We start from the raw sequence: 27,204 nt of genomic DNA, 5'->3' as shown, positions 1-27,204 counted from the left end.
AATATGAATATGAGTCAATTTAGCATCCCCTCTGTGTCCCTCTGTGAGTCATTACGTCTCGGTTCCTCCAAGCCTTTCTTGATGTACTTCGGAAACCATGGCAACAACATTGTGCTGTCCATCAAAGCCACTCGATGTAGCATTTCAGATAAGAAAACAGATGGCAGAAGCTCTGTGGACACCAAAAGTCAGATGGAAGGAGGAAAAAAGAAATTTGTGCCTGTGACTTTACGCAGCCTTTTCCTTTCTTATACTCTCTTACATGTTTTTTTTCTGTTTTGTTGTGTGTGTGTGTGTGTTGTTTGTTTGATTCCCTGCAGTCATGGGCAGTTTTGAGGAGGGTGAACGTACACAGTCAGTCTCTCAAGGAGAGGGCGCCGTCGTCCCCGCACCACGCATCCGCAGCTTCCCCCAGCCACAAGTCACCTGGTTCAGAGATGGGCGCAAGATTCCACCAAGCAGTCGCATGTAAGTTTTTCATTTTTTTTTTTACTTGTTCTTGTTGAATATTTTGTACCTTACTTTATGTTTGATCCTGTGAATACTTTTTGGTGCCTTGTTTTGGGGTGTTTTGCTTTGAGAGTGTGTTTTTTTTTTTTCCTGCTTGTCGTTTGCCATTCATCTCGCTGCATTTTGTACTAAAGCAGAGTTCGAATTTCTTTTGCTGAACAAGGGCCAAGACCAAAGCACTTTTGGGACTGTGTGAAATGGAATTGCCCCTTTCCTCCACATTTTTATTTTAAAAGGAAAACCCAAAGCACTTTTATCTCTGCTTATCGATGTCTCTGTCTCTCTTTTTCCTCTCCCCTGTCTCTCTTCATTTCGGTCACAAAATGGAAGGCTATTCGTCTCTGAGGTTGGCGGTTTTCATATGGCACCATCAGTACCCGACGGGGCTAGGGAGCACAGGAGCTGATGACAGCCTCAAATGGGATTGTTGTTTTTGTTTTTCTATTCCGCTCACTTAAAATGGAAGGGAGTAAATGGAGAAGTGAATCAGGAAAGAGGTGCTCTCTCTCTCTCTATCTCTCTCTCTGATTCGCTTTTTGGCCCTAGAAAGCAGCGGTGCCCAGTTTTGGCACATTAGTTGCATTGATGCTCAATGTGCAATTTTAGAAACAAGAAAATTGATATTATAGCTTCCATTTGGCTACATATTCTATATCTTGAGTCAAGGTGATAGCGTTTCTGGTTCTCTTTAATGACAGACCTTTTTTGGTAGCGCATGTGTACGGGGGTTTCTTCCATACATCTCTGTCTTTATATGGGAACATGTTGTGTGTGTGTGTGTGTGTGTGTGTGTGTGTGTGTGTGTGTGTGTGTGTGTGTCTGTGTACAAGACGCTTATCCCCATCTCATCACATCTGCATTTCTTCGCAGTGGGAGGTGACCTTGCCCTTGGTTAGAGTGAATCTTTCTTATCAGCTCCTCATCATCAGTAATCATACCCTGACCTAGAATGACAATGAGACAAGCACCCAGACTGACTGAGAAGCTGAAGGCCGGGCATGGCCGTAGGTAGACCAGTCGCTTTGATTTTGTTCTGTCTTGTTGTGGAAATCTGGATTACTTTTGGGAAGTTGTTAAAGCAAAGTCAAACAGCGACTTGCGGAGCATACAAGTTGGTATTTGAAGAGATTAACACACTCGCTTTTCTGTCGTTCGCTCCTTCCCCTCTCTCTTTTTCTCGTTTATCTCTTCTGTAGATGTTCTCTCTCTCCTCTCTCCCTCTCCTTTCGCCTCCATTATAGGCCACCCACTGTGTGTACTTTGCTTCTCTTCATCCTCACTTCCTACCCTCTAGCTCTGAGAATGCTAATTCTGCATGCACTACCAAGGTCACTGTGTGCAAATGAGCACCGTTGATAACAGGCGGAGTTTTTTTTTATTGAAAATCATTTAATTGAATTTGATTCGTGCCACTAGCGTTGACTCCGTAGAGGCATCATAGTCTCACTAGTGGGGGGAGATTGAGCGAGCACCAAAGAGAGAGTTTTGCGCTGAACCACAAATGTTACCTTGATGAAGGCTCTTTCCAAGGACTAGTGCTCTCCAGAGTTGGTTTCAGCTGTGTGGTCTCTCTAAACATTGTCACGTGGGCTTCTATGCATAAGGGTTATAGTCATTGTGATACTGGTAGTTCCATTTGCAAGATCCATGTGTGTCAGGTGTTCATAGCGGTCCACCATGGGTCAAGTTACGATGGGGAATAGCAGTGAAGGGAGGGAGAGGAGGTGCACTATCACTGTGGTGACCATTTTCTCTTTCATTTACAATATCTCTCTTACTTTCCCACATTGCTTTTTCCTTCTTTCTCTCTGTCTCCCTTTACTCTCCCCTTCTTCTGCTACACCTCCTCAGGTGGCATAACTTTAATTTGCAGCCTCCCTAGGGGTCTGTCTTGCTGCCTCTCTCTGTGCTCTGCTTAATCACACCTCAGCAATAGATGCTACATCCACTCTAATATGTTTTAAAACGCATAACTTTTGCTACATTTATTGCCTAGCGTCCACACTACTCTGGCATTTTTGGAATTTTTGAGACTTCTGAAAACGCTGGTGATCCCGTTTTAGAACGAAAACTCCAGGATTAGGTTTTAGTCTAGACAAGTGGGAAAAAAACGCTTGTGTGGACAGAGAATGTTTTCGTTTTAAACATTAAGGTGGACGTAGCCAGAGGCCAGAATAACTGTGGTAATCACCTCCAACTACAACTATTTAACAGCTAATAAAATGAATGCTTCCTCTGCAAGCTGTTGTACTTCAACCACATCTCTTGTTGCATTGTGTTTACATTCACATTCTGATCAGTTTGGAGCGCACCGTTCGTCAAAATGCTGAGAGCTGCTCCTTCAATTGTGTCAGACAATACGGTAGTGGGTGTATTTGTCTTGTCTCGGTCGTGTCTTGAGGAAGATTACAAGGACTTTTTTGTTCCAGTAGCAAATTTTTGTTGGTATTAACTCAATCCCAGGTACTTATGGGCGTAGCGGGGATGGTCAAGCAGCTGTTGCTTGTGATTGGTCAAGTAGATGTGTCATCACGTCCCAACAACAACATAGCAGTAACCACCACTTCTATGTGTGCATTGGCAAGGAGTTTTTAAACTTTTAACCGCAGACTTTTTTAATATTATAATAACATAAATCCAAAGCATTTGGCCTTTTCAGTGACATACTGTATATCCGATCCTTTGTAAAATACAATGGAGAAGCAAAGCAGAACTGACCACCTTTCTCAAATGGTTCAGGTTATTCGAAGCTCCAGGTTATGGCTCGTTAAGTCCCATTAACTTGAAGTAACACCAGCGTTATATTATAGGCAGAGCAGAAGGTCACACTGACCCAGACAGCAGCCTGCTACACAACACAAGAGACACGGACTTTGAACGACAACCCACATTAACCTTCCTGCTCAAGTCTCCTTCTTATATAGCAGAAACACGTCTTTTCCTGAACCTTAGCTTGTTGAACGAGCCACCGAAGAAATATTTACCTGGAAAAGTGCACTAACATTAATTTGCAGGCCAGATTAATTAGCAGCTCAGCTTTAGCTTATTAAACAGCATGTAGACATACCTGCAAATGCCACCTCGGTGCCTTTACTCTCCAATACCAGTGATAACAAAACACTGTCTGCATTTGACTTATAGTCTACAACGCACATTTGTCTACTTTGTCTCTTTTTGCCCTGTCTGCCCTGTATAAACATGGGTTCACATTTGTGGTTTTTGAGTGGAATATCTCAATGAAATATTTAAGTAGAGTTTCAGTAGACTCTGACCAGGAAAAATCAAGTTATTTTATCAACTTGACACAGGATCCACAATTGAATAGGCGACTAAAACCCATCCCTCAGGGTCAGGGATGCATGTACACACATACGTAATACAGTGTCAACACAATACACCACCAGGACCCTGGATGTGTAAAGAAAACCCAAGAAAAACTTCTGCAATTTTGCCTCCCTGCTGCCAGTTTTCCCCCTGGCAAGGCAGCGTCTCACTGTTGCACTGTGACTGCTCTCTTTTGGCCATGTGGTCTCTGCAGCTGTTGTTCTTGGCAAAGGCAAAGACTTCCGTGCCGTCTCTCGCAGTACACTCATAAACTTGCGGATTCACTTTGTCTTGTGATTCTTTGTGATGCTTGTCTGGTTCACTGTCCAGGTTCAAGAAACTCTGTCCTTTCTTTTCTCATTGCTGAGATGTTAAACAAGGCATAGATGGATGCAATGGATCGGTTTGACCTGGGCCCTCACGGCTTTGTTGTATTGTGATGCAGAGCAGAACGCAAGGAGAAAAATAACTTATTTATCACTGATTATCCTTCCTTTATTTAATGGGAATGCATTTGGCAGGGTCTTTTCCATTCAGCCGGTGTGATTTGTTGTTATTTTGGAGACTTAATGTGGTGTAAAATCAGAGGCGCCTTCAGTAATTTTCCAGGAATTGTAGTCCTGTTGGCTTGAAGGTGAGCTTTCTGCTGAATAGTAGCGGTGGACCCCGTCCCCTCGCTATTTCATCTGTGACAACAACTTACTACCCACTACATGGTTTTTTGTCTCCCAGAAACTTTCCATTGACACTCAGGCATGGATTTATCTGCATTACACAGAAAACAACCTTGTATAGGTGTCTGTTAAGACAGAACACAAGGGGAGCCTGACCTGGAGGAGTCAGTGGGAGGACATCCCTGACACACACACACACACACACACACACACACACACACACACACACACACACACACACACACACACACACACATTGCATTTCCCTTGAGTAATCTGCTGTAGCTACTGATCAATTAATGGCCCCTGCCTGTGATGCTCAGATCCTGTCAGTCTGTTATAGATTCCCCATTAGTCATGAGGGCCAGTGAATAGCCAAGCCCTTCCTCTGCATTTCTCTACAACCAACTGACCAACATTAGTCAGGCACCCAACAACCTGCAGGTCAAAAGGGAAACGATGTCAAGGAGAATCAGCTCGAAGAACAGAGAACAACATATCACCGTGCACATGGATACAGGAATGAATGAATGTTTGTACCTATAGGCTGCAACTAATGATAATTCCCATCACTGATTAGCTTGTTGATTATTTTCCCAATGAATCATTTGGTGTATAATTTCCCAGAGCCCAAGGAGATTTGTCCAACCAACCCAAAGGTGTTCAGTTTACAAAGATAAACAGAAAAAATCAGCTTGTCTTTATATATGAGTAGCTGGAACCAGAGAGCTCTACATATACGTATCTAGGACTGGGAATCAAATACTTGCTCAATACTTTTTGAGTAAACTTTTTGGATGGATTTAGTAATAGCATGTTATGTTTCATGTTGTGAAATCTTTGGTTCCTCAGCAGATCGGTTCATTTAGACACTATTTGACCTTGAAGGTTATTTGGGACATCATTTTTTTTCTTTGCCAAGGCTGGTTTTCTGAACACTCAACCAACCACAAGCAACAGGGAAGCAGAAAGCGAACAGTGAGCCACAAATCTCTAGTTCATGCCCCCGGTGAGAAAACAAGTGGCTGTTTTCATGAGCAACACTCCCCCACCTCTTCCCATCTCTCTCACCCCTCCATCTCTCCATCCCCAGGAGCTGTAGCTTTTTCATCACAGGTCTATTGAGCAGTAGGGCATGCAGCCTGCTGCTTGCTCTCACTCTTCTCTCCCTCTCGTGCTTTCTTTTGCCTTCATCTGTCTACTGGCTGCGGTTTGACTCATACCTTAGCCAGCCATGTGAGCCGCTTGATCCATCCGACCCCTCTCTCTCTCTCTCTCCTGGGGGAGACCATCAACCGACCAGGGCCATTTGTCTGCATGTAATGGAGGTCTGAGGCTGTGGAGCGAGGTTAGGCCCCTCACGGCCCAGCGGAGAGGGACAGCCACGACAGATGCCAAAACACTCCCGAGTGTGTGTATGTGTTAGAACAGGCGCGGCTCTGTCACACTGTGTCAGTACTGGATTAACGCGATAAGATATGCATACAGACTGACAAACTCAGTGGTTGAGCTAGACACAAAGATATGTTCTTAAGCTTCAAAATATGCAGTCCAGGGACAATGTGTTCTTAATTAAAGAGAGCAATCATGGATCATTGTTTATTTCATTTTGCAATAATGTAATTTATTGGTTTTAATGAAAATTAGAGGGGGGGAAGTAACTGGTGCCAAATAAAACATTTAAACTTCCATCTCTCTGTTTCAATCAAACATAGATCCTCATCATCAGTATTGATTAAAGTGCTCATTATAAGGCTGGCAGTCATTGAAATCCCACTCTTAACACTAAATATAAATAAACTGATCCACAAGAAAGTAATTGCATATGAAACTAATATTGCCTCTCGTTGCAAGTGAAATTGAGGTTGCACAAAAAAGCTGCACAGTTGGCCAAGATGTTTTCTGAGCAGCTGTCCAGCCTGCCAGGCTCTCTCTTGTGGACCGCAGCTCTTTCTGGAGAACAATAATGGGAAAGGAAATTGGGTTGGAATAAAACGAAAAAGCAGTCAAAGATGCAGAAATAAAAAAAAAAAATATATATATATATATATATATATCAGAGAGAAATTCACTGTTATATTATTACTGATATTCACACATATCTGATTTGTCCAAATTCCTCAGCTCTGTGGCTTGATAAATCCCTGCACCGTGCTGGATATGTGGTAAGCCATCGTCACAAGCAGGCCTCAGACATCTGCTCACAACACCACTGAGTGACTGGTGAGTTGGATAAGGATGACCAAAATGCATCCAGACAGAGACTGGGAGAGATAAAAAAAAAAAAAAAAAGAAACATGCTAAAACAAGAAATCACTTAAGTAAGCCGGTCAAAAAAAAAAAAAGAACAATTTCATTACATTTCAATCTTATAACCAAATTCTTATCTCCTTCTTCCTTTTCCTTCACTATACAAGAAAAGCCATTCCGGATAATTGGCTTATTTTTAATTTCTTCCTGCATCATGTGGTCTTTGATCCCTGAGGCCAGGCGAGAACAGGGAGCGGTTAGATCTGCTGAACATGCTGTGTAACAAAGTTTTGTGTGACCCCCACTGCAGCAGCCCTGATTACAGGCTGAGGGGAGAGAATGCTCAGCAGGGCAGCACATTAAAATCAACTAGCAGAGGGAAAAATTGCCGCCTGTTCACATTAACATTGATGAAATCAGGGCTCGCTGTGGATGATGGTGAAATATTGGTTGAAATTTAGTTTGGCAAGTGCTCGGACACAGTTATTGAGTAGTGAGTTCTGTTCGGAGGCAGTAGAAACAGGGAAGAAAGAGAAAGACCTTGTAAGATCCCCTCACACAGTGCACGACCTTATCACAGAGAGGATGTGTTGTCTCCTTACGACAGGTCGTATAAAGTTCTGCCTCCTGTAACTTCGCAGCGCTAACCTATATCTTCATCCTCAAGAGTTTCTTAAGCGACAGGTAAAGAAGTTAAGTCCAGAAATATGTCCCCGTTTTAGAAAGGTCCTGAGAAGTCACCTCAGATTCATTCAGTGCTTTGGACACTTCCGTTCTGCCCACATCCCTGAAGGGATCCATAATTCATGGCTGTGTGTCCAGGATGTCACCGCTCCAGCGAGCTAGCATTAAATATTTACCGCAGATCATAAGCTGCAGCCATTGAGGCCTGCCAGCCCCTTTAAGAAGACTGTTTTCAGTCTCAGCATGCATGGGGAATCCCAAATGAACCCAGTGACTGTGTCCGCTTTGAGATATTTGAAAATCGATCAGTCCGTGGATGGATCTCATAAGTCGTCATACTGTAAACGCTAACAGCACAGGTAGCTATATGTAGCACACGCAGCATATCACTCTCTGTGCAGTGTCATCTTCTGTATATCGCCGAGGCTCACCTTATGGAGCTACAATGAGAATTTGAGGGGGTTTTTTTATGTGTGCTCACCTATATGTATTTTCTGTTTGTACTTGTGAGCATTTTACTTCTTTCCTATTTAAACTTTCTTCCCCAGTTTCTCATCAGCTCTTGTTCCCTTGATAAGGCACAGCAGGTACTTAGATCCCCCACCGAAGAGATGAAGGTCAGGAAGGAGGAAGGAGTGAATGGAGAAGAGGATTGAGAGAGAGAGAGAGAGATATTGGAGGAGGAGAGTGAGAAAGAGGTCAACTGCCGCGAAACAGGAACATGGCTGAGATTTACAGGACAGGGGTCACCGTTTTTACACTGGTGTGCAACAAGCAGTGAGAATTACAGTACTTCTATAGAACAAGCCATTACTGTTTGCACCGCCGTTATTCCAGATTTAGCGCTGCCAATAGTTCTAGGAACTTTAAAGAAAATGTCAAAGAGAAAATCAAACAGAAATGTCACAGAGCACAGAGGGTAGCCAGAACCATTTGAATGATATTGATTTGTTTCTTCAGCAGTAGTATTTGTCTGAAAGACCGAGCTTCCAAATAGCTCTGTGACTGAAAATCTCTTTTGTCTCTTTCCTGATGTAAAAGTGCCCCTGTCTTCAAGTGTGTCACAAATGTCACGAAATATGCTTTTTTTTAAATTTAGTTTTTGTTGATTCTCAAATATCTGTTCTGTGTGTCTGTTTCCTCAGACAGCTTGGGTTTGGTAGATGACTGAACATCACCTCTGCATGTGACCACATTGAATATCTGATATGGATGGAAGGAGTAGAGAAGAGAGAGGAGGGGGGGGGACGGAGGGACGGAGGGACGGAACAGTGGATGGAGGGATAAGGCCAGATGAAAAGATATATGTGGAGGAAGGCACCCAGTTGGAACGCACTATCTACCTCCAGAACAGGCACAGATAATAAGAAAATATTGATTGTAAACATAGTCAGGGGGCTGTAGCATCAGGCGGCAGAGAGGAAGGAGGAGGGGTTTCTCCCTATCTGGTTGCTACATTGACGAGGGAAAGTCCAAGGGAGGACTTGATAGAGACAACAAGACACCAGGTATTAGCCCCTATAGAACACCTGCTGAAAAATGGATCAGGGTTTATTTATTCAGGCGTCATTTCAGCAGCCGACAAGGAAGATGCTATTGTTTCCTGCCAAAAGTGGTTTGCTGCCAAAATGCAGGCCACAGGAAGCAGAGGGGTACAAATAGCCAATTAAAAGCTCTGGGTTATTATGCAAGGCTATCATATTTCAGAACAGACCATAAGGAGAAGTATAAGCAGGGGAGGTTGTCAATATTTCTGCTTTGCTCAGTCAGCACCAACACATTGTTTACACATTGTAAATCAATATACCTAATGCTGATTGAACAATGTAATTAAAATGTTAAAATGTTTAATGCCCTTTTTAGCCATGGGATCAAGTATGGATACATAACCAGACTTCAAACATATTTAGCTCTAATGAGGCGGCCCATCACTACCATCGAAGGCTGAAAATATATAACTTTTCCTAAGGAGCTTTCTCTGAACTATTTGATCTTGTAAGTTTTAAAATTGTTTGCATCCCACTGGATTCCTTACACCTATCCTGACTTCTCCTCCTGATTGAAATTTTATCATATATCAGGATAAACCCCTTGAGATGTGTCATCTCGTTTTCAAGGGGGTCCCATTAAGTATGATCTACAAAATGCCTCACAATTTTTATTTTTTTATACTTGTCTCCTCAGTGCCATCACTCTGGACAACACGCTGGTCATCCTGTCTACAGTGGCACCAGATGCCGGGCGATACTACGTTCAGGCGGTAAATGACAAGAATGGAGAGAACAAGACCAGCCAGCCCATCACCCTGTCAGTAGAGAGTGAGTAAACACATACTGTATACACACATACTGCAATCAACCATTAATGCCAAGGCAGGTGACAGGTCTGGATGCAAGTGAGATCTTGCAACACTGATTGTGGGAAGTAACATTTAAAGTATTTACTAAAGTGCTGAAGTACTTTGCCTTTCTTGAGTCTTTCCATTTTATGTTACTTTATACTTCTACATCAGCAAATATCAGAGGGAAATAAATAGCTTTTTAGTGCACTACATTACTACAGCTTTACTCACTAGTTACTTTGCAGTTTACGATTTTACATAGAAAAAATCTTATCATATCTCAGCTTATGAAATATGTGTTGTAGATACCCGATGGTTTTTAAAGTAGTTAAAATCATCTCTGCATCAACCAGCTACAGCGTTAAAATGACATGCTTGTTAATGCATCAGTAATAATGATCAAATAATCAGTATTTAGGTCCTTTACTTAAATACTAATAATACCACACTGTAAAAAATAATAAATATTAATATTTCTGCATTGACGATGTTACTTAAGTAAAATATGAAGAGATATGAAATGGAAATACTCAAGTAAAGTGCATTATGGCCCTTTACAGTGTTTCATTATCATATATACAGTATATTATATTATTTGCAGTTTGTTTTTTTTTAAGTTCAGTCCAGTACTTGAGTAAATGTACTTAGTTGCATTCCACCAATGCAAATAATATAATACATATGATAATGTAACACTCTGTGAAGGGCCATAATGCATACTGAGTACTTTTGGTACTTTAAGTGCATATTACTAAAGTGACGATACATATATATATATATATTTACGTTGTTGTTGCTACTTTTACTCAAATAAAGGATCTGAATACCTCCACCACTCTGCGACATCCAAGAGGCTCAACCTTTATGATTAGATTTCATTTCACTGCAGTGTAGTGTTTCACCAGCCTTTGTTGCGGGTGAACACAAACACACACACACACACACACACGTACACACACATACACACACACAGGAAGAGGGAAGCTACAGAGACAGGGGCGCAGACAGTCTGTTCTCCTGCCAAGCAGTTCTTAATATTCCCCAGCATCTTTAGCTCCCAAAACAAACAAAAAAACACAAGATACACAAATTTAAACCAATTCAGTTGGCTTCAGCTCAGCAGAGTGAAATACAAGAGGAAACCTAACAGAGAGCATCTGATGACACGCTAGACTGGAGTTCAGTATGGAAGTGAATGAGGAGGGTAAGATATTACAGTTGACAACACAAGGGAGCAGAAATAGCCTGTGGCACATATGGAGAACAGTGGCAGAGTTGATAATACTTGTGCTACAACACACACACACACACACACAAACACACACACACACACACTCTGGTTCAGGTTAGATAGAGAGCCTAGTGGGAGGTCTCAACCGGATGGGTCTCAGGGAATCATGCCATGCATTTACATGAACATTCCACACATGCTCCGCATATGCACACACGTGAACATGCACGTGCACGCACACAAACCCCAAACCCCACGCATACACACACACTGATGTATAGGCTGCCAGGAGAGCCAATGCTGAGGGTTGCGTGTGTTTGAGTGAGTGCTTACGGTATGTGCGTGTGTATCTGTCAGTATCTGCTACAGCAGCTGTTCCTGCAGCGACGCCTCTGACACTGCATTTCCCATGAGCTTTCCTGGCTCCAGCAGTACTTGCCTAAGACTTGGCGAGAGTGAAGGACAAGGAGAACTCTGACAGTGTTATTCATGTTATAGTTTCCATGCTCAGAGCGAAGTTTAAAAAGTACATTTAAACTTCAACGAGACTAAAAATGCGTCTGTTTGGCCACTTCTTGACACTCTCCTCTCCCAAACTGGCTGTTGTTTTAAAGGAATAGTTCAACTAATAGTTAACTTTGGGAAAGACACATACAGTATTTGCTTACTTTGCAAGAATGAAGGTCGATATCTGCGCACAGAGCCGGAGTCTGTGCGTTGGCATAATTTTAAAACTTTGGACAGAACCAAGTTAGCTGTGCCCCCCCCCCCCTTCCTCCAGTTCTTATGCCAAGTTAGGTTAACCACGTCCTGACTCCAGCTCCAAACTTCACACCACACATAAAACACTCTAAAGTGTTTCTTTTAAGTACACAACAGCTCAGCTCATTTTTGAGTATTTTTAGGTTTGAAATATGCAGCAGTGTTTTCCTGGTGACAAGCAGTCAAACCTTGGCCTTGTTTAAGGTTTGTGTGTGTGTGTGTATGTGTGTGTCTGTGTGTTTGTGTGTGTGTGTGTGTGTGTGTGTGTGTGTATGTGTGTGTGTATTTATGTGTGTACACATGGCCTGTGTACAGCATCCAATGACCCAAGATTGGTAAGATTGAGTCATGACAGCCCCTGAAGCTACATCTGACATGTTCAGCCACAAGCAGACTCCCAGGGCATGATGGGATTGACGGATCAGTGTGAGTTTATCACAGACATGACACATCTCAAGCAGCACACACACACACACACACCCTGTGCTCTCACTGCCATGGGCTGTCTGTCTCTGACACACACACACACAAACACACACACACACGTACACAAGCAAACAAACCGACATTAACTGTTTTGCACATGCAGAGTTTTGTACACAGCAGTCTATTCGCTCCTTTAGCTTCGTGTTGGTCAGGCAGTATTTTTCTATCCCTGTTTCTGGTTCTCTAGCAGACATCTTATTATACACAGTCAGTGCACTGTCTCGTCCTATTCAGCCCATCTCTCTGTCAGAACTCAGATACAGTGTGTGCACTGGTCAGTTTCAATATTTCACGTTGATGAGCACCCACAGAGTGCACCGGGTGGAAATGAAATGTATAGGACATCATGATCCAGAGAACCCCGTTATATCTGCCCGTGGACTCACCACATTCTGTCTCTATTAGATATCTGCTTCTGTCTATCTAGCACATTTGTTGTTCCCTGCGTAACCTCTACATGTGTGTGTGTTTTTGTTGGTATGTTTGTGTGGCAAAACCTGTCTGTCTGTCTGTCTGTCTGTCTAGATATCGGAGGTCCAGCTGACCCCATTGCCCCCACCATCATCATCCCTCCCAGGAACACTAGCGTGGTCACAGGCACATCAGAGGTCACGATGGAGTGTGTGGCCAACGCCAGGTAAACATCGCAGAAACTGCAGGGTCATGCACCATTTTGTTAAAGGGTCATTTCACCCAAGTCATTGAGGCTAATCCACAGAACCCACTGACAGAAGATTTCATCTGAATGGTCTCTTCGGTAGCAAATACTTTCACTTAGAAGTGTTTGCATCAAAATGTGTGGATTATCCGGAGAAATGGGGGCGATGCTGATATGAGAGATTTTTTAAAAAGGCATTTTTCTCACAATATTCTGGGGGTAATTGTTGATTCCAACATAGTTGCTCTTATTGTGCAAATTTTTGTAGACACAAGTGTTCTTGTATCTTGGAATATGCAACAACAAAGCAGACTAGCCCACTAATGACATCCCTCGATTCATGAAATATTCAATTTGAATTTAAAACAGTTGGCATCATCTCAGCCCGCTGACAGGTATTTTTTTTTTTAGATTTGAATACCTGATTCTCCAACAGATTAAATAGATTGATGGTATGTGTCATATTGTGAGAAAAATATATTTTAGACCAGCGTTGCATAGATTTGAATAAATACAAAATCACAATTATAAGCAATATTTACACAGATTGTGAAAAGACACTCTACTTTTTCCTCTGTAGACCTCTTATCAAGCTGAGTATCTCGTGGCGTAAGAACGGCGTTTTGGTGACCAGCGGTTTGAGCGACTTCAACCGCAGGCTGACCATCCTCAGTCCTGTGGTGAGTGATGCCGGCTACTACGAGTGTGAAGCCATTCTCCGCAGCAGCAGTGTGCCCTCAGTCAGTGCTGGGGCTTATCTGCACGTACTAGGTAAGAATTATAGGCTAAATTATGCTCTTGCCTGGGATTTCTCCAGTATTATCACTTAGCACTTACAGCAGGACTGTTGTAATCTTTCTTTATACATGCACATTTGCTGTTGACAATATCTTCTTATTACACTTGTTACCACTTTGGCTTCATACCAATTCACACCTTCTTTCTTGGACGACCAAAGGAATTTAAAGAAATTATAGCAGCATTCAGAGGCGGTCATGTAAATGTCTACCCATCACAAAGTCTGTGAACAGTAGGTTTAATCAGACACTGCTTTGAAATACTATTTGAGCTTGGGTTTTTTTTTTTTTTACAGTGTACCCTGAGGACAAAAATCACATACAAGAGTGAAAGCACAAACATTAGGGAAATGTGCTCTGACTCCAAATCTACACTAGCCTTGATGGGAAAGCTTCATATCTTTGCCACTGCTAAGTCAAAATAAGTTCATCATTTCTTTCCCCCTGTGCTTTGTTTGTGTTTTTTATATTCACAGCACTTATCTCAATGTTTGTGCTTTTTGCCTTTTGTATAAAATGTGTTTTAATAATTGAGGAATTTCAGGATTTGAAGCACATTTCCTTCATGTCTGTGATTTCATTCTTTGCTGTTTTGTCCTCTCTTCAGAGCTTTTTTTATTATGCACAATATAAAGACAAAATAATGTGATTAGCAATATTTGCCGCATTGCTGCATGCTTTGATATTAGCATGACAAACTGAATGAAAACATTTCAGTATTTGGCTACATACATCAGGCAAATGTGTGGGAGTAAACTTAACGTTTAGTTCAAATAAAAGAACTGGTATGAAATTCATATAAATATTATTATTCTCACTATATGATTCTGGCAAAGGTATAGCTGTGAAGTCATGAGGCAATGAGCGGAAAATGTTATTGATTTAAAAGGGAGGAAACTAATGGTTGGCTTGAAGAAACTGTTTAATAGAATTGCTCGAGTCACTTTCATTCCATCCCACTGAAAGTCTTTGATGTTTTCAAGGTTGTGATGTGATTCAAAGCAGAAGGTGCGGTGAACTTTTCCCTTGATATAGCTAACTGAGCCTTTTCCTCTCCCCATGACTTTGATGGATACATTTAAAAAACTGATTTATTTCATCAAACTACTGTATAATTTCATTTTTGGCCCCCCAAATCGTTATATTTTAAAGCACAAGATATTTACAGTTCGACTGCTTTATCTTCTAGTGTCAGCAATTACAGGTAGTAGTTGGGGAACTTTGATGATTACAGCCGCAGGTTTGAAGTTACATCACTTCAAATCTTATTGTATGTTTCTTTATTTATCCTCCTGACTTTTTTTTTTTTCACTCTGTCCCTCAGAGCCACCACAGTTTATAAAAGAACCAGAGAAACACATCACAGCTGAGATGGAGAAGGTGGTTGACATACCCTGTCAGGCACGAGGTGAGCGCTGTATACGTGTATATATGCATGTGTGTGTGTGTAAAGAATATGTACAGTATGTGTGCATTTTAGTACAAGTAGTACATTGTTTTATTCACATATTCAAATAATGTTTTTAATATCTAACTATTATTTAAACTATTCTATGGGATTCTATGCAGAACATTTCAATGAAAAAGCCAAGTATAATGTACAATAACTCAATAATCAATAAATCTAACCCTCTGCAGGAGTGCCCCAGCCAGACATTGTGTGGTACAAGGATGCTTTGCCCATTGACCCAGTGAAAACACCCAGGTACCGGGTGCTGGTGGGAGGCAGCCTGCAAGTCAACGGCCTCCTGCCTGATGACACAGGAATGTTCCAGTGCTTTGCCAGGAATTCGGCAGGAGAAGTCCAGACCAACACATACCTGGCTGTTACCAGTAAGTGCTTCAGGGAATTATTTTCTACAGATAATTACTGTTATTAAATTACAATGTGTGTTTGTGTTTTTTTTTTAAACACCTCACACCTTTTTTACAGAATAGTGTTAAATCCTTACACAACTCTCTCAAGCCTCTTGTCAGATTCAGAAAATACCAGGTGTAATTTCTGTACATAAATGGAACACAATTCCAACATGGACTTAAGGAGAAGAGTAAGAGCAATTTGCTGCTTTAAGTGGACAATTTCTCACTCCAAAATGATTACTACTTAAATTACTCAGAGGTCATATTTTATTAGAGTTCAAAAAAATCTACGAAACAGCTTTTTCAAAGACGTCAAGGAATGTATTTTTAGCCACACTAGTGGTGTAGCTTTCAGTTAGTCAGTTAGCCGTTAGGTCCACTTCTTTGGCCCAGACTGAAATATCTCTGAATTGGATTGCGGTGAACTTTTGTACAGACATTCATGGTCCCCTGAGGATGAAGCCTGCAGAGTCTGATGATTCCCTGACTTTTCATCTTGTACCACCATGAGGTCGACATTTGTGATTTTAAGTGAAATGTCTCAACAACAACTTGATGGACTGGCACAAAATCTTATCCAGACATGTCACCTTCAGGATGAATGTTATAGCTTTGGTTTATGACCTAATACCTACAAAATTATGTAATTCTCATCAGCCTCAGATGTACTTTATATTCAGTTTTAATTAGCAAATGTTAGCAAGCTTACACAAAAACAATGTGTAACTTTAACTTTAGGTTGCAACATATTACACAAGTTCTAGCGTCATTACAGTGGCTACCTGTAACGCTGAGGATCGATTTTTTTACTTGTTTATAAGGCCCTAAATGGTTGAGCACCTTCATACCTCTCTGATTGCTTATCTGAGTATGTTCCAAACTGTTCCCTTAGGTCATTTAGTGCTGGCTTGTTCAATGTACCAAAAATAAATTACAAAAACTATGGTGAAGCAGCTTTCTGTTATTATGCACCAAAGGTTTGGAACAAACTCCCATCACAAATAAAACAAGCAACCTCTACTGATAGTTTGAAGAAACAGCTCCAAACGTATTGTTATGATCTTGCTTTTAATTAGTTCCACCTTTTTTAACATTATTAGTTTGATATTTCTTTTATGTTTCTCATATTTGTTTTATGCTTTTTACATTCTTAAGATTATAATTTTCAACTTGTTATTATTACTAGTGTTATGCTATTTTTTATCTCTTAAGGATTTTATTGTCTTTTATTTCTATATTTCGCTCTTTGCGTCTCCTGATTTTAATACCTGTGTTAATACCTGTTGTTTCTCTTGTAAAGCACTTTGAGCTTCATTTTATGATATGAAAGGTGCTATATAAATAAAGTTTATTATCATTATTATTATTATTATCATTATTGTTGTTGTTGTTAACTTTGTGACCATGTTAGCCTGCTGTTGTTTGCATTTAGCAATTAGCTGTTTGCATTTAGCATTTTAATTTCCAAAATAGCTGCAAGTCAGATTTAAGAAAACTAAAAAGGACAAAAATCCAAGTAAAAAAAATCTGGCTTTCAAATATCACTTGCAGGGCAAGTATAAAGAAGTACAGAAGTATAAACATGCTAAGCAACACGTCACAGCTATCAATCACTTGTGTGCCAGCAAACTACACATGCATCTATGTTGAGGTGATCAAAAATACAGCAGTAACAGACAAAATCTACAACTTTACCTGAAATTTCCATCTGTCATTTCTGTGAGATCAATTTGCTCCGAGCTGTCAGCGAAAAAGAACCACCCACTCGTTGCATAAAGACCCGACTTACTTCAAATTGCAGTAATCAGTGTCTTATCACAGCAAGAAACAACTGAACTGGGGAAATAAAATCCAGACGACAACTGGTTTAAACTGCCTCAATCATTTTGGTGAAAACTGGTTAAAAAGACATTAAAACGATGAGCTTTAATTATGCAGAAAGACATAGAAAGACAGAATTTTACTGTGATACTATGATATCTGTCTTTTTTCCTCCCTTCTAAAGGAATTCGTTTGTCAGGAATGTGATAGCAACGTGGCAGTATTGTGATAAATGTGATCGGGGTGCTTTAGTCAGATAATAGGTGAGACTTGAGGCTAATCAGTAAAGATTGCATCACTTATTAAAAAATATATAGTCTTTCTCTTAAGTAATGTTCTTCTTTATAGTGCTTTTGTTATTTAGTTTATCAGGAATACATGAAAGTGCATTATCACAGAATTATGATGAGTGTGCACTCAATCTTTGCACTGTCTTATATAAATTGACCTACAGTGATTACGTTCACATTAACACAAAAAAAAATTAAAAATATTCGTCATCATATTTGTTAACTAACTATAATCACTTGTTTTTTTCTCTGAGCGTGTGTCAGGAATTTGAAAATCACTGGTAATTTGACTCTCGCTGTGCATCTGTTTGGCAACTTTCTGACATCTAATTTTCTTCACTTTGTCTCAGTTCCTTCTGCCTTCACTCTGCTCGGCACCACATAATCAGAATTTATGATATTCTCTCTGGCTAACTCACTTTGCTGTCTCTCTCTCCCTCTCTTTCTCTCCCTGAAACTCTCCTCCCTGCATCTCCCTCCTCCTTCCAGATCTAACCTCTTTCCTCAACATGTCCCTGCTCTTCCTCCTCTCCTATTCCCTGTGTCCTCAGATCAACACTGCTCCTGTGACAAACCCCTCGTTCCTCCTTTCCTCTGGGGAGTGATACGGTTTTCTGTCATCCTTATAAAAGCTCTGATTTATTGCATTTCACCAATAGGGGTTTTATTTATCTACATATTGCCTTCTCTTTCTGTCTATGCTTCTCCCTCACTCATTTTCCTTCTTCCTCTCCTTATATCCTCTATCTCTATGGTTGCAAAAAAACAGACCAGCAGCAGACAGCTGTGGCACCAAGGTGAAGGTTGTGTCAATCCGTAAAGAATTAGCGGTACAAAGGATCGACTAAACGCTGAGATGCAGCAGGCTGGCGCTTACAAGAAATACATTTGAAGTGGGGTTTTGCCACAGACAGTTATTCTCTCACCTCAATAACCCTCTTACCTTCTCTCTTTACTGTACTGAGCCCTGTCTTTATTCTGTGTGTGTGTGTGTGTGTGTGTGTGTGTGTGTGTGTGTGTGTGTATTTGTCTACCCTCAGGCATTGCCCCAAATATCACAGCCGGACCTTCCGACAGCACTGTGATCGACGGTATGTCAGTCATCCTGCACTGCGAAACCTCTGGTGCTCCGAGACCGGCTATCACCTGGCAGAAAGGTCTTTGTTGCACACATGCACACACACACACACACACACACACTCAGGGATTATGCTGTATGTTATCTATTACACATGGGAGTATAGTTTGCCGTGGCTTAACAAATAAAGCCTGATTGGATTCCTTTAGCCAGGATTTACCCTGCACCAGGCTTTTCATGTTTGCATCCCAATAGCAGATCAGGAAAACACTGTCCTTGTTTTTCCTCATGATCCGCCTTCCTCTCCTGGTCTGTCCCTGCATGCTACATTTTTTTTTTCCCTCCTCCTTTCCATTCCGTCTTCCCCATTTTTCCACATGTCTCCTTTCTTATCTGCGTCTTTCTCTCCTGCCTCTTCACACATTTCAGGCGAGCGTGTGTTGGCCAGCGGTTCTGTCCAGCTGCCCAGGTTCACCCTGCTTGAGTCAGGGAGCCTGCTCATCTCTCCCTCCCACATCTCAGATGCCGGGACCTACACTTGCATGGCCAGCAACTCCAGGGGCATCGATGAGGCATCGGCTGACCTCGTGGTCTGGGGTGAGTGTGCAGGGTTAGACGGACAAGGCCTCTCACGTCCATTCAAATACACAAATGCCTGATATTATGTGTTGTCATTCCTGTGGTGGTTTTTAAAGCAAGAAATCAACAGTGGTGGAGTTTTTATTGAGAGGCATAGAAGGGTTGAGAAACAAGGTTGTGTCATATAATGACAATGACCTCACTCGTTTTTTTTTTTCAGATACAAAAGCACGCGGCACAATGTCGTTCAATTGAAATGAAAAATTTTGGAGTTTTTTTTATAGTATTTGTCTTCTCATAAAGAACACTTTGTATGCTGCTTTCTCTTCACTCACTTGTGAAACTTTCCTTCTGCCTTCACAGCTCGCACCCGGATTACCACACCTCCACAGGACCAGAGTGTTATCAAAGGAACTAAAGCCATTATGACCTGTGGAGTCACACATGACCCCAGTGTAACTGTCAGGTAAGGGTACATTCACAAACAATTAGTAAGTTTATTTATGTAGCAGTGACAGACACAATATAAGAGTGAGAAAATAAATTCAACTAAACAAAGGGAAGTTGAAACAGGTAGGTCTTGAGCTGCTTTTTACAGAGTAAGGATGGTGTTATGTTGTGTTTTTCTCTCTCTCGATTCTTTCCCAAGCCTGTCTGTGACTCTCTCTACCAAAATTATTCATTCCCTTATGAAGATTTGTGACCCCCTTTAAAAAAGGGGGTCACAAATATATAGTTTCTGTTTTCAAAAAAGGCTCAGTCTGTAGTTTTTGGCAAAGCTCACTGAAGCAGGAATAAATAGTGCATCTGTGCCAGACTATGTTCCACTTTCTTATTATACACATTTGGCGCTCGAGTGATTATTTCCGGCATCAGCATGGTGTCTATGAGATTGACTCAAAATAAACTACCGTACCCAAGGAACATACCACCCGGTGCAGCGGTGTCGCTCATTGATGTGTCTTTAATGGTTTGCGGACAACAATTGAGCCTTAAGGCGCAGACTAAGCTATATCAGGCTTCGGCTACACATGCAAGACTTGTTAGCGGGTTGAATTCATTGTGGGTTTGGCTGTTTTCATGGGATTTTCCAAAAATAATAAATTTCAGAGACATGTCAAAGTCTCTCCTTTAGTTTTCAGCCCAACAAACCCTGATCAAAAAGACCTTAGAGACTTTACTGGAGTACATGGGACAATGCAGAGCAGGCAGACAAATCTGAACTTGGATTGACTGTATGTGATAGGATGTCAATGTAAAGGTATGAAGGTAGGTTTTCAAGGACAAGTTCAAAAGCATTGCAGCTGCATTCTGGACCACTTAAGCGATTCAGGGTTGTCTCGCTATGTCAGATAATAGAATAGCCTAGATGGAATGAAATGTAAGCCATGGATGCTACATTCCATTTCCACATCAGCATATATTTTTTCTGTGTTTGTTATCCTGTTCAGCTGAAAGTAAATACCAAACAATGCACAATGTTTGAGCCATTCAGGCATACAGATTTGTTAGAAGATGTTTCATCATTAATCATTGCTTGCTGTATTGTCCTGTACACCTTTGGTTACTAATTAGTCATTTATCGCCCCGTCCTGAAAGCTGTGTACCTGACATGTGACCGTGCAGTTTGTACAAAAGTAAACACCTACATGCCTTTAAAATGTTTGTCGACCACTGATGTGCGTTCGTGTGTCACTAGAAGAAAGTCTTTTTCTCACACACACCTCCAGCTGACAACTGCGAAACCAGTGCAACACACAACCCTCACAACAGACGTTTTACTGAACTTGGAGCTTGTAGTCAACATCAGTAGCGATCAATAGACAATTCTGTCCCTTTCTACTCCGAAGAGAAGACTACATCTGAGGCAATGTTTGAGGTGTGCAGTTTTGATGAATGTGAATTCAGTGTTTGATATGCAGCCATCAGCCGCTATGATATGCATGCAGGGCAGCTCTGATGGTGAGTTTGACAGAGGGGAGAAAGATGAAAAACCTCACTAATAGCAGGTTTTTCTCGGATTGTGGTGGAATATAAAACAACCAAACCGCAGTTTTCTAATTGCTTTACGGTCAAAACCAGTTAAAATACCATCTGAAGTTGACATACATGTTTGCATCATAGTTCACACTCCAGCAGGTGGTAGCTAAATGATAAAAGGCAGGTTCTGGAAATCTGGTTGAAACTGTGTTTTTTTTTACGGGGATTGTTCATGCATTTATTAATGTTCATTTCAGAGCGTGTTTCACATTGATATTGCCACTGAGAGTGAGTTACGATTATAAAACAGTGGCTATACTATAAGTTTATATAGACGGAGCCACCCAGTTATTGGTCACACTCCACCTTTTTGAATATCCCGTGCTCTGCTATCATTCCAACAATTACTACTACAGGATGAAAATGTATTAATGACATTGGCCACATTTGAATTTACAGCGAAGGTGAAAGCCAAAAGTGCTACATTATACATTAAGATGCTGCAGGGACCTGATTAATGAGTCCACTTTTTTACGATTAAACGATCACATTTGCTGACCCAGATTTAGGGGACTCTATTAAAACTCTTAAAGAAAACAAAACAAAAAAAAAGGTTTTCACACAGTATTCACATAAATTTAACTCATCCAAGCCTCATTTCATGCTGCCTGGACAAATCTGCGTCTGTTCATATCCACTTGCGTTTTACTGTCGATTTTGTATGCAGACAGGCGGCTGCTAAAACATGTTGTGTGTTGCCTCTGTGTTCAGTTTGTCATTTCCAGTAATTGTCAGCCTGGGTTGGATTCTCATATATTTTTTTTTTTCCCATTATGACTTTTGTTCACAATAACATAGTCCTCACATTTGGAGATTGCATTTTGGTGAGTGTGAATGAATGAACAGCAACCTGTGAAGAACACCGACAGGTTTAAGAGAGAATAACTAAACATCGTCAGTGTGTTTGATGTTTAAACTAACTTGAGGAAAAGACTGGTGCAGTTGTAAAAGTACATTATGTTGCTAGTCACTGATGCTATAGAAGGAATAAAGATGCATATGATGGTGATGATGTTGAGGATGACTTTGTGTTCCAGGCATGTCTGGGAGAAAGAGGGCTCAGTGATCAACGTCCAGTCCATCCCTCGCATGCGTCTGGATGCGGACGGCACCCTCCACATCTCCCAAACCTGGTCAGGTGACATAGGCACCTACACCTGCAGAGTCACTTCCGTCGGCGGCAACGACTCCCGCAGCGCGCACCTCCGTGTCAGGTAACCCTCCTCACCTTCATCGCTTTCTATTTTCATCTTTCTCCTCTCTTCCTCACACGCTTATTTCTCCAATATTCTCCCGTGCAAGGACACAGGAAGGAACATGTTCTTTGAAGTAAAACAAAATGTACACAGACACACGCAAGACCCAGACACGTGCGCGCTTACTGCCAACCTTTCACTGCCATTCTGCCTGTTCTCACTGACACCTCTGACTCATTTCCACTTAAATAACGCCTGTTCTTCCTCACCTCCCCTGTCCTCATTCTCACCCGACACACTTCCAGCCTCAGGGGAGCCCCTCCTCCACTCCCTATCTGTGGTACCACACACACTCATTCTCACACAAACACTGCTGTATTGTTTTTTTTGTCATCTCAATTCTTTTTCTCCAAAACATTGCCTGCTACTTCTACTTCAGCACACACTGAGTCACTGCAGCAAGGGTAAATTGAATATGAATGAGACATGTAACTTTCTGTTTGCCAAACTGACTGACTGACTGATTGTTTCTGTCTCTCTTTGTCCCCCTATCGGTTGTCTTGTTGGCTGGCTGCCTTTTGACTGAGTTACCGTCTGTATCCGTTCATTGCTATACAGTTTATCTATCAGTCTGTCTTTGCTTATCTGAATTTATGGCCAAATGAATTAATGATCCCCAGCCTTGGCCTTATTTATTCATGTCTTTTTCTGTGCATTTCCTTGCTATCTATCTCCTTATTCCTTTCCACCACCACCACCACCACCACCCCCCAATCTTTGCTGTCTTGTCTTGCCACATTTCATCACCTGTCTAACTGATCTTTCTCTTATAAAAAAAACTCTCAGCTTTACTTCAAATTCATACAAGAGATGCTCAGAGAAGACCGAAATGTGCTCAGTAACTCAATGGCCTGGCAGACGCTTCGCCGTGATAGGGGAGATACTTTATTTATCAAAGTTGTCCCGCTGTTCCCCTGCAGGCAGCTGCCCCATGCCCCGGAAAACCCTACAGCTGTTCTGAGCACATCTGAAAAAAGAGCCATCGACCTGGCCTGGGCCAAACCTTTTGATGGCAACAGTCCCCTCATACGCTACATTCTGGAGGTTTCTGAGAACAGTAAGTCACGTGATAGCCAGATTTCCAGTCACATATCCATCTATTGCATCTTTCTCTAATGCTTGTGCTTTTGTACCCTTTGTGTCAGTTTACACAGCTTTAAGATTATTTAAATTATTTATAATCAGTTAGGTTTGGGGGTGAAGGAACCCAGCTGTAAGGATCAACATTGCAGCAATGAGTGAAAAATATTTTAAATGTTGCTTGTATAGTTGTTTTTTTTTCTTTCTTTCAAGCAGCCTGACTTCTGTGATGCCAATTTCCCAGAAGAGCTTAAGTGCAGAGCAAATACAGCAAATTACTTGAAAAAAGCAGTTAAGAGCATGATCAATAAGACTAATTAAGAATGTCCATCAATGCTTTTAATTTGAAGTTGTATATATAAGCTACACTACAGTCTATCTCTTTAGAGTTCTCTATGTAAGGTGCATGTTCACCTTAAGTCTATGCACCGTAGAACTGTGTTGGACTTATAATCTGCAGCACATCGTGCTTTTACTATTCTTTTTTTCTCAGCATGACATAGTTTATTTGAGTTTGAATTTTAAAATGTGACCCGCCATGACAAAATGATTGCAGGCATGAAAGTGAAAATCCTTTTTTTGAACATGAGTGAAATTGCTACAAAATGTTTGATCCGTTCCTTACAAAAAATCTTTTAATTTTAAGGGAAGATAAGGTGAATGGCGAGCGCTGAACGAGATGTGCGTACACGTGGAACAAGATGTAAAATGTTTAACTTGATTCTCTCTGTTCTAGATGCCCCCTGGGCCATCCTGCTGGCTAATATTGAGCCAGAATCCACAGCGGTGACAGTCAATGGCTTGATCCCGGCGCGCTCCTATCAGTTCCGACTCTGTGCCGTTAATGATGTGGGGAAGGGGCAGTTCAGCAAGGAGACAGACCGGTGAGCTAAAGAGAGATATCACACTATATGGTGGTGGAATATATTATCCGCACTACTATATATATCCCTACCATCTGACATTAACACCATATGTACAAAATATACTTTTTCCTTTGTGTAGGGACCTTCCAGCTATACCTCTCTTGGGATCTATAACCATGATTTATTATCACATTGTTAAATTGGCAATAGCGATAAGAAATCACAACATATGTTAAGAATCACCTGGAACAGGACTCTGTTATTTTTTTAGAAATAGTACATTGTGAACACGACGTAGGTTTCCTAGACAACCAGTTTGACTGATCGCTTCTGTCAAGAGTCAGTGAAGAGGGATATAAGCGTGTAAGCCTACCAAAGCGGATACATACACACAAACAAGCAGCAATCACATGTAAACACACACACTCTCAAACACACCGACTCAATCTCACATTCCTCAAGCCGCAGGAGGGATTTAGGTTTGAGGCGAGATCAGGTTTGGCCTCTCTGCGGCCTCACACAACTTGAAGCACTCATTCTTCCCTCTTACCCTCACCTCCCGCCCTCCATCAGTCTGTCACGCTGCCTCACGCTGCCAGCTCCCTAGCCAGAGGAGAGCCACGGGGGGGCTCCGTCTGTGTGATGCAGGGAGGCTGGCACTGAACGCTCTGTGACGCCATTTGGTACTAAGTCACCGCCACTGATCTCGCTCCCATCTCTTGTATGCATCTTCTCCCCGGGCGCTCAGGGTATTTTGTCAGGGTAAATATATAGCGTTTATCTGGCTGAATAGCCCAGGCATGCTATGACTCTCTCAGTTGTGGGTACTGCACATATTTTGGCTAAAGCACACAAGGAATGGTCAGGGATTTTGGCAATAAAATGGTAAGAAACAGCTGAGACACAGTTATGTTGTGCTTCAGTTGAGATTATATGGGATTGTAGCCTGAAATTGATATGCATCATTGGGCTCTCTGTTATATTATCTCAAAGCTTTATGTTTTAAGGTTTAAATTAAATACAGCTCTGTGTTCATGATGATTTGCAGTAAGGAAATGTTATTTTAATCCCATTCCTCGCAGCCCTCTCTTCATATTTCTGCATGTGTGTTTTTTTTTTGTGCGTGTTATGCAGTGTCTCTCTCCCAGAAGAGCCTCCCAGTGCTCCCCCTCAGAATGTTATCGCTAGCGGTCGGACCAACCAGTCCATCATGATCCAGTGGCAACCTCCACCGGAAAGCCATCAGAACGGCATCCTCAGGGGATACACCGTCCGGTAAGATCCCTGCTCATCCACCCCTCTACTGACAGCACACACTTCTTACTTCTTATTTTGATACGTTGGACTGAATAGTCAACATTCAGTTTTAACATGAGGTTCACCCTCAAGTCTTGTTAGACTTTCAGACAGCTTTTATAATAGAATAATATAAATATCTTGATTTTATAAGCAAGATACAGTAGAAGAAGCTGTGCATATCTGCTCATCCTCTATGGTGTTTCTCTTTGTTCTTGATTTATTGCATTTTCAGTTTTTAACCTAAGTTTCAGTCCGTTATCTTTCTATGGTAAGCTGCTGCAATTAAATCACACACAGTATGATTCACATAAGAACCCCTACAGTGACAAGTTAACACCACTACATTTAAAAATAATTCAGTCTAAGAGAAAACTAACATTTAATGACTGGTTTGACTTCAAAAAACTTTAGCAACTCTAATAGGCAGAGTCAGCAATATGCCAAACTGACTGTAAATCCTGTAAACATGTAATTACTTTGGTTTTCTGTCAGGCTTTTTATTCATCCAAATGAAACAGCAGGTGTTTTCCAGACAACAGTCAGTGCTGTCAGTGATTTTTAATTGCTTGTTTGCTGGTGCTTTGTCTCCCCCTAGCAAGGAGTATAGTGTACTGCAAGTCGTGGCCAAAGCAAGAAAGCACTATACAGCAAACACACGCACCCTTTAGTCCAGCATTCAAATTAGATGTATTTGTATCTAAGGTACCGTCTCACTGGGCTGCCTGTGGACTACCAAATCAAGAACATTTCCAGTCCAGATGTGACCAACCTGCTGCTGGAGGACCTCATCATCTGGACTAACTATGAGATTGAGGTGGCTGCCTATAATGGGGCAGGTTTGGGCACTTTCAGCCATAAGGTCACTGAATGGACTCTGCAGGGAGGTAAGCGCTCACATCATCAGTGTTACAGTGTCATTTTCAGTGAGTCTGCATTTATATGTGTTAATTTTAAGCAAGCTTTTTATTCAAGAATAATGAATATGCATGATGAACAAGGCTGGATTGAACTATCCTGAAAGTGCAGTGTTGTTATTATACACCAAAAAAAATTCTACTTGTTGGTATCCAGTGTTATGTGTCTCTGACTGAAATCATCTACTGTAAACTAATGCTGATGTCCAATTGCATTAGCATTAACTGTTCAATTTAAGGACCACACAAAGGTGTGACATCCCTCTAAAATCCATAAAGAGCTCACACAGTCACAAACAAACCCACAGAGAGCCCTGGTATTAGGTGTAAGTGTCATCAGAAAGAGAGTGATGGCAGTTTCTGCCCTGACCTGTGCAGCAGCGATCAATACTGACATCAAAATA

The 27,204-nt window shown here is 41.4% G+C and overlaps 1 protein-coding gene across 6 annotated transcripts in view; it reads left to right on the top strand.

Moving 5' to 3' along the window:
- The window catches only part of sdk2b (sidekick cell adhesion molecule 2b), a 275,926-nt gene that overhangs the window by 214,524 nt on the left and 34,198 nt on the right, over positions 1-27,204 (top strand). For all 6 annotated transcript variants that reach the window (XM_067576685.1, XM_067576683.1, XM_067576686.1 and 3 more), the window contains exons 4-17: positions 321-468; positions 9,627-9,760; positions 12,788-12,899; positions 13,501-13,691; positions 15,042-15,125; positions 15,356-15,550; positions 18,729-18,845; positions 19,196-19,363; positions 19,709-19,811; positions 22,423-22,599; positions 23,562-23,698; positions 24,458-24,605; positions 25,722-25,862; positions 26,589-26,770. In XM_067576685.1, the coding sequence (XP_067432786.1) occupies positions 321-468; positions 9,627-9,760; positions 12,788-12,899; positions 13,501-13,691; positions 15,042-15,125; positions 15,356-15,550; positions 18,729-18,845; positions 19,196-19,363; positions 19,709-19,811; positions 22,423-22,599; positions 23,562-23,698; positions 24,458-24,605; positions 25,722-25,862; positions 26,589-26,770 (2,037 nt within the window). The remainder of the gene's footprint in view (positions 1-320; positions 469-9,626; positions 9,761-12,787; positions 12,900-13,500; positions 13,692-15,041; positions 15,126-15,355; positions 15,551-18,728; positions 18,846-19,195; positions 19,364-19,708; positions 19,812-22,422; positions 22,600-23,561; positions 23,699-24,457; positions 24,606-25,721; positions 25,863-26,588; positions 26,771-27,204) is intronic.

Source organism: Thunnus thynnus, chromosome 20, assembly GCF_963924715.1.
Source record: "Thunnus thynnus chromosome 20, fThuThy2.1, whole genome shotgun sequence".
Taxonomy (NCBI): Eukaryota; Metazoa; Chordata; class Actinopteri; order Scombriformes; family Scombridae; genus Thunnus; species Thunnus thynnus.
This window is presented reverse-complemented; position numbering and strand designations above follow the sequence as displayed.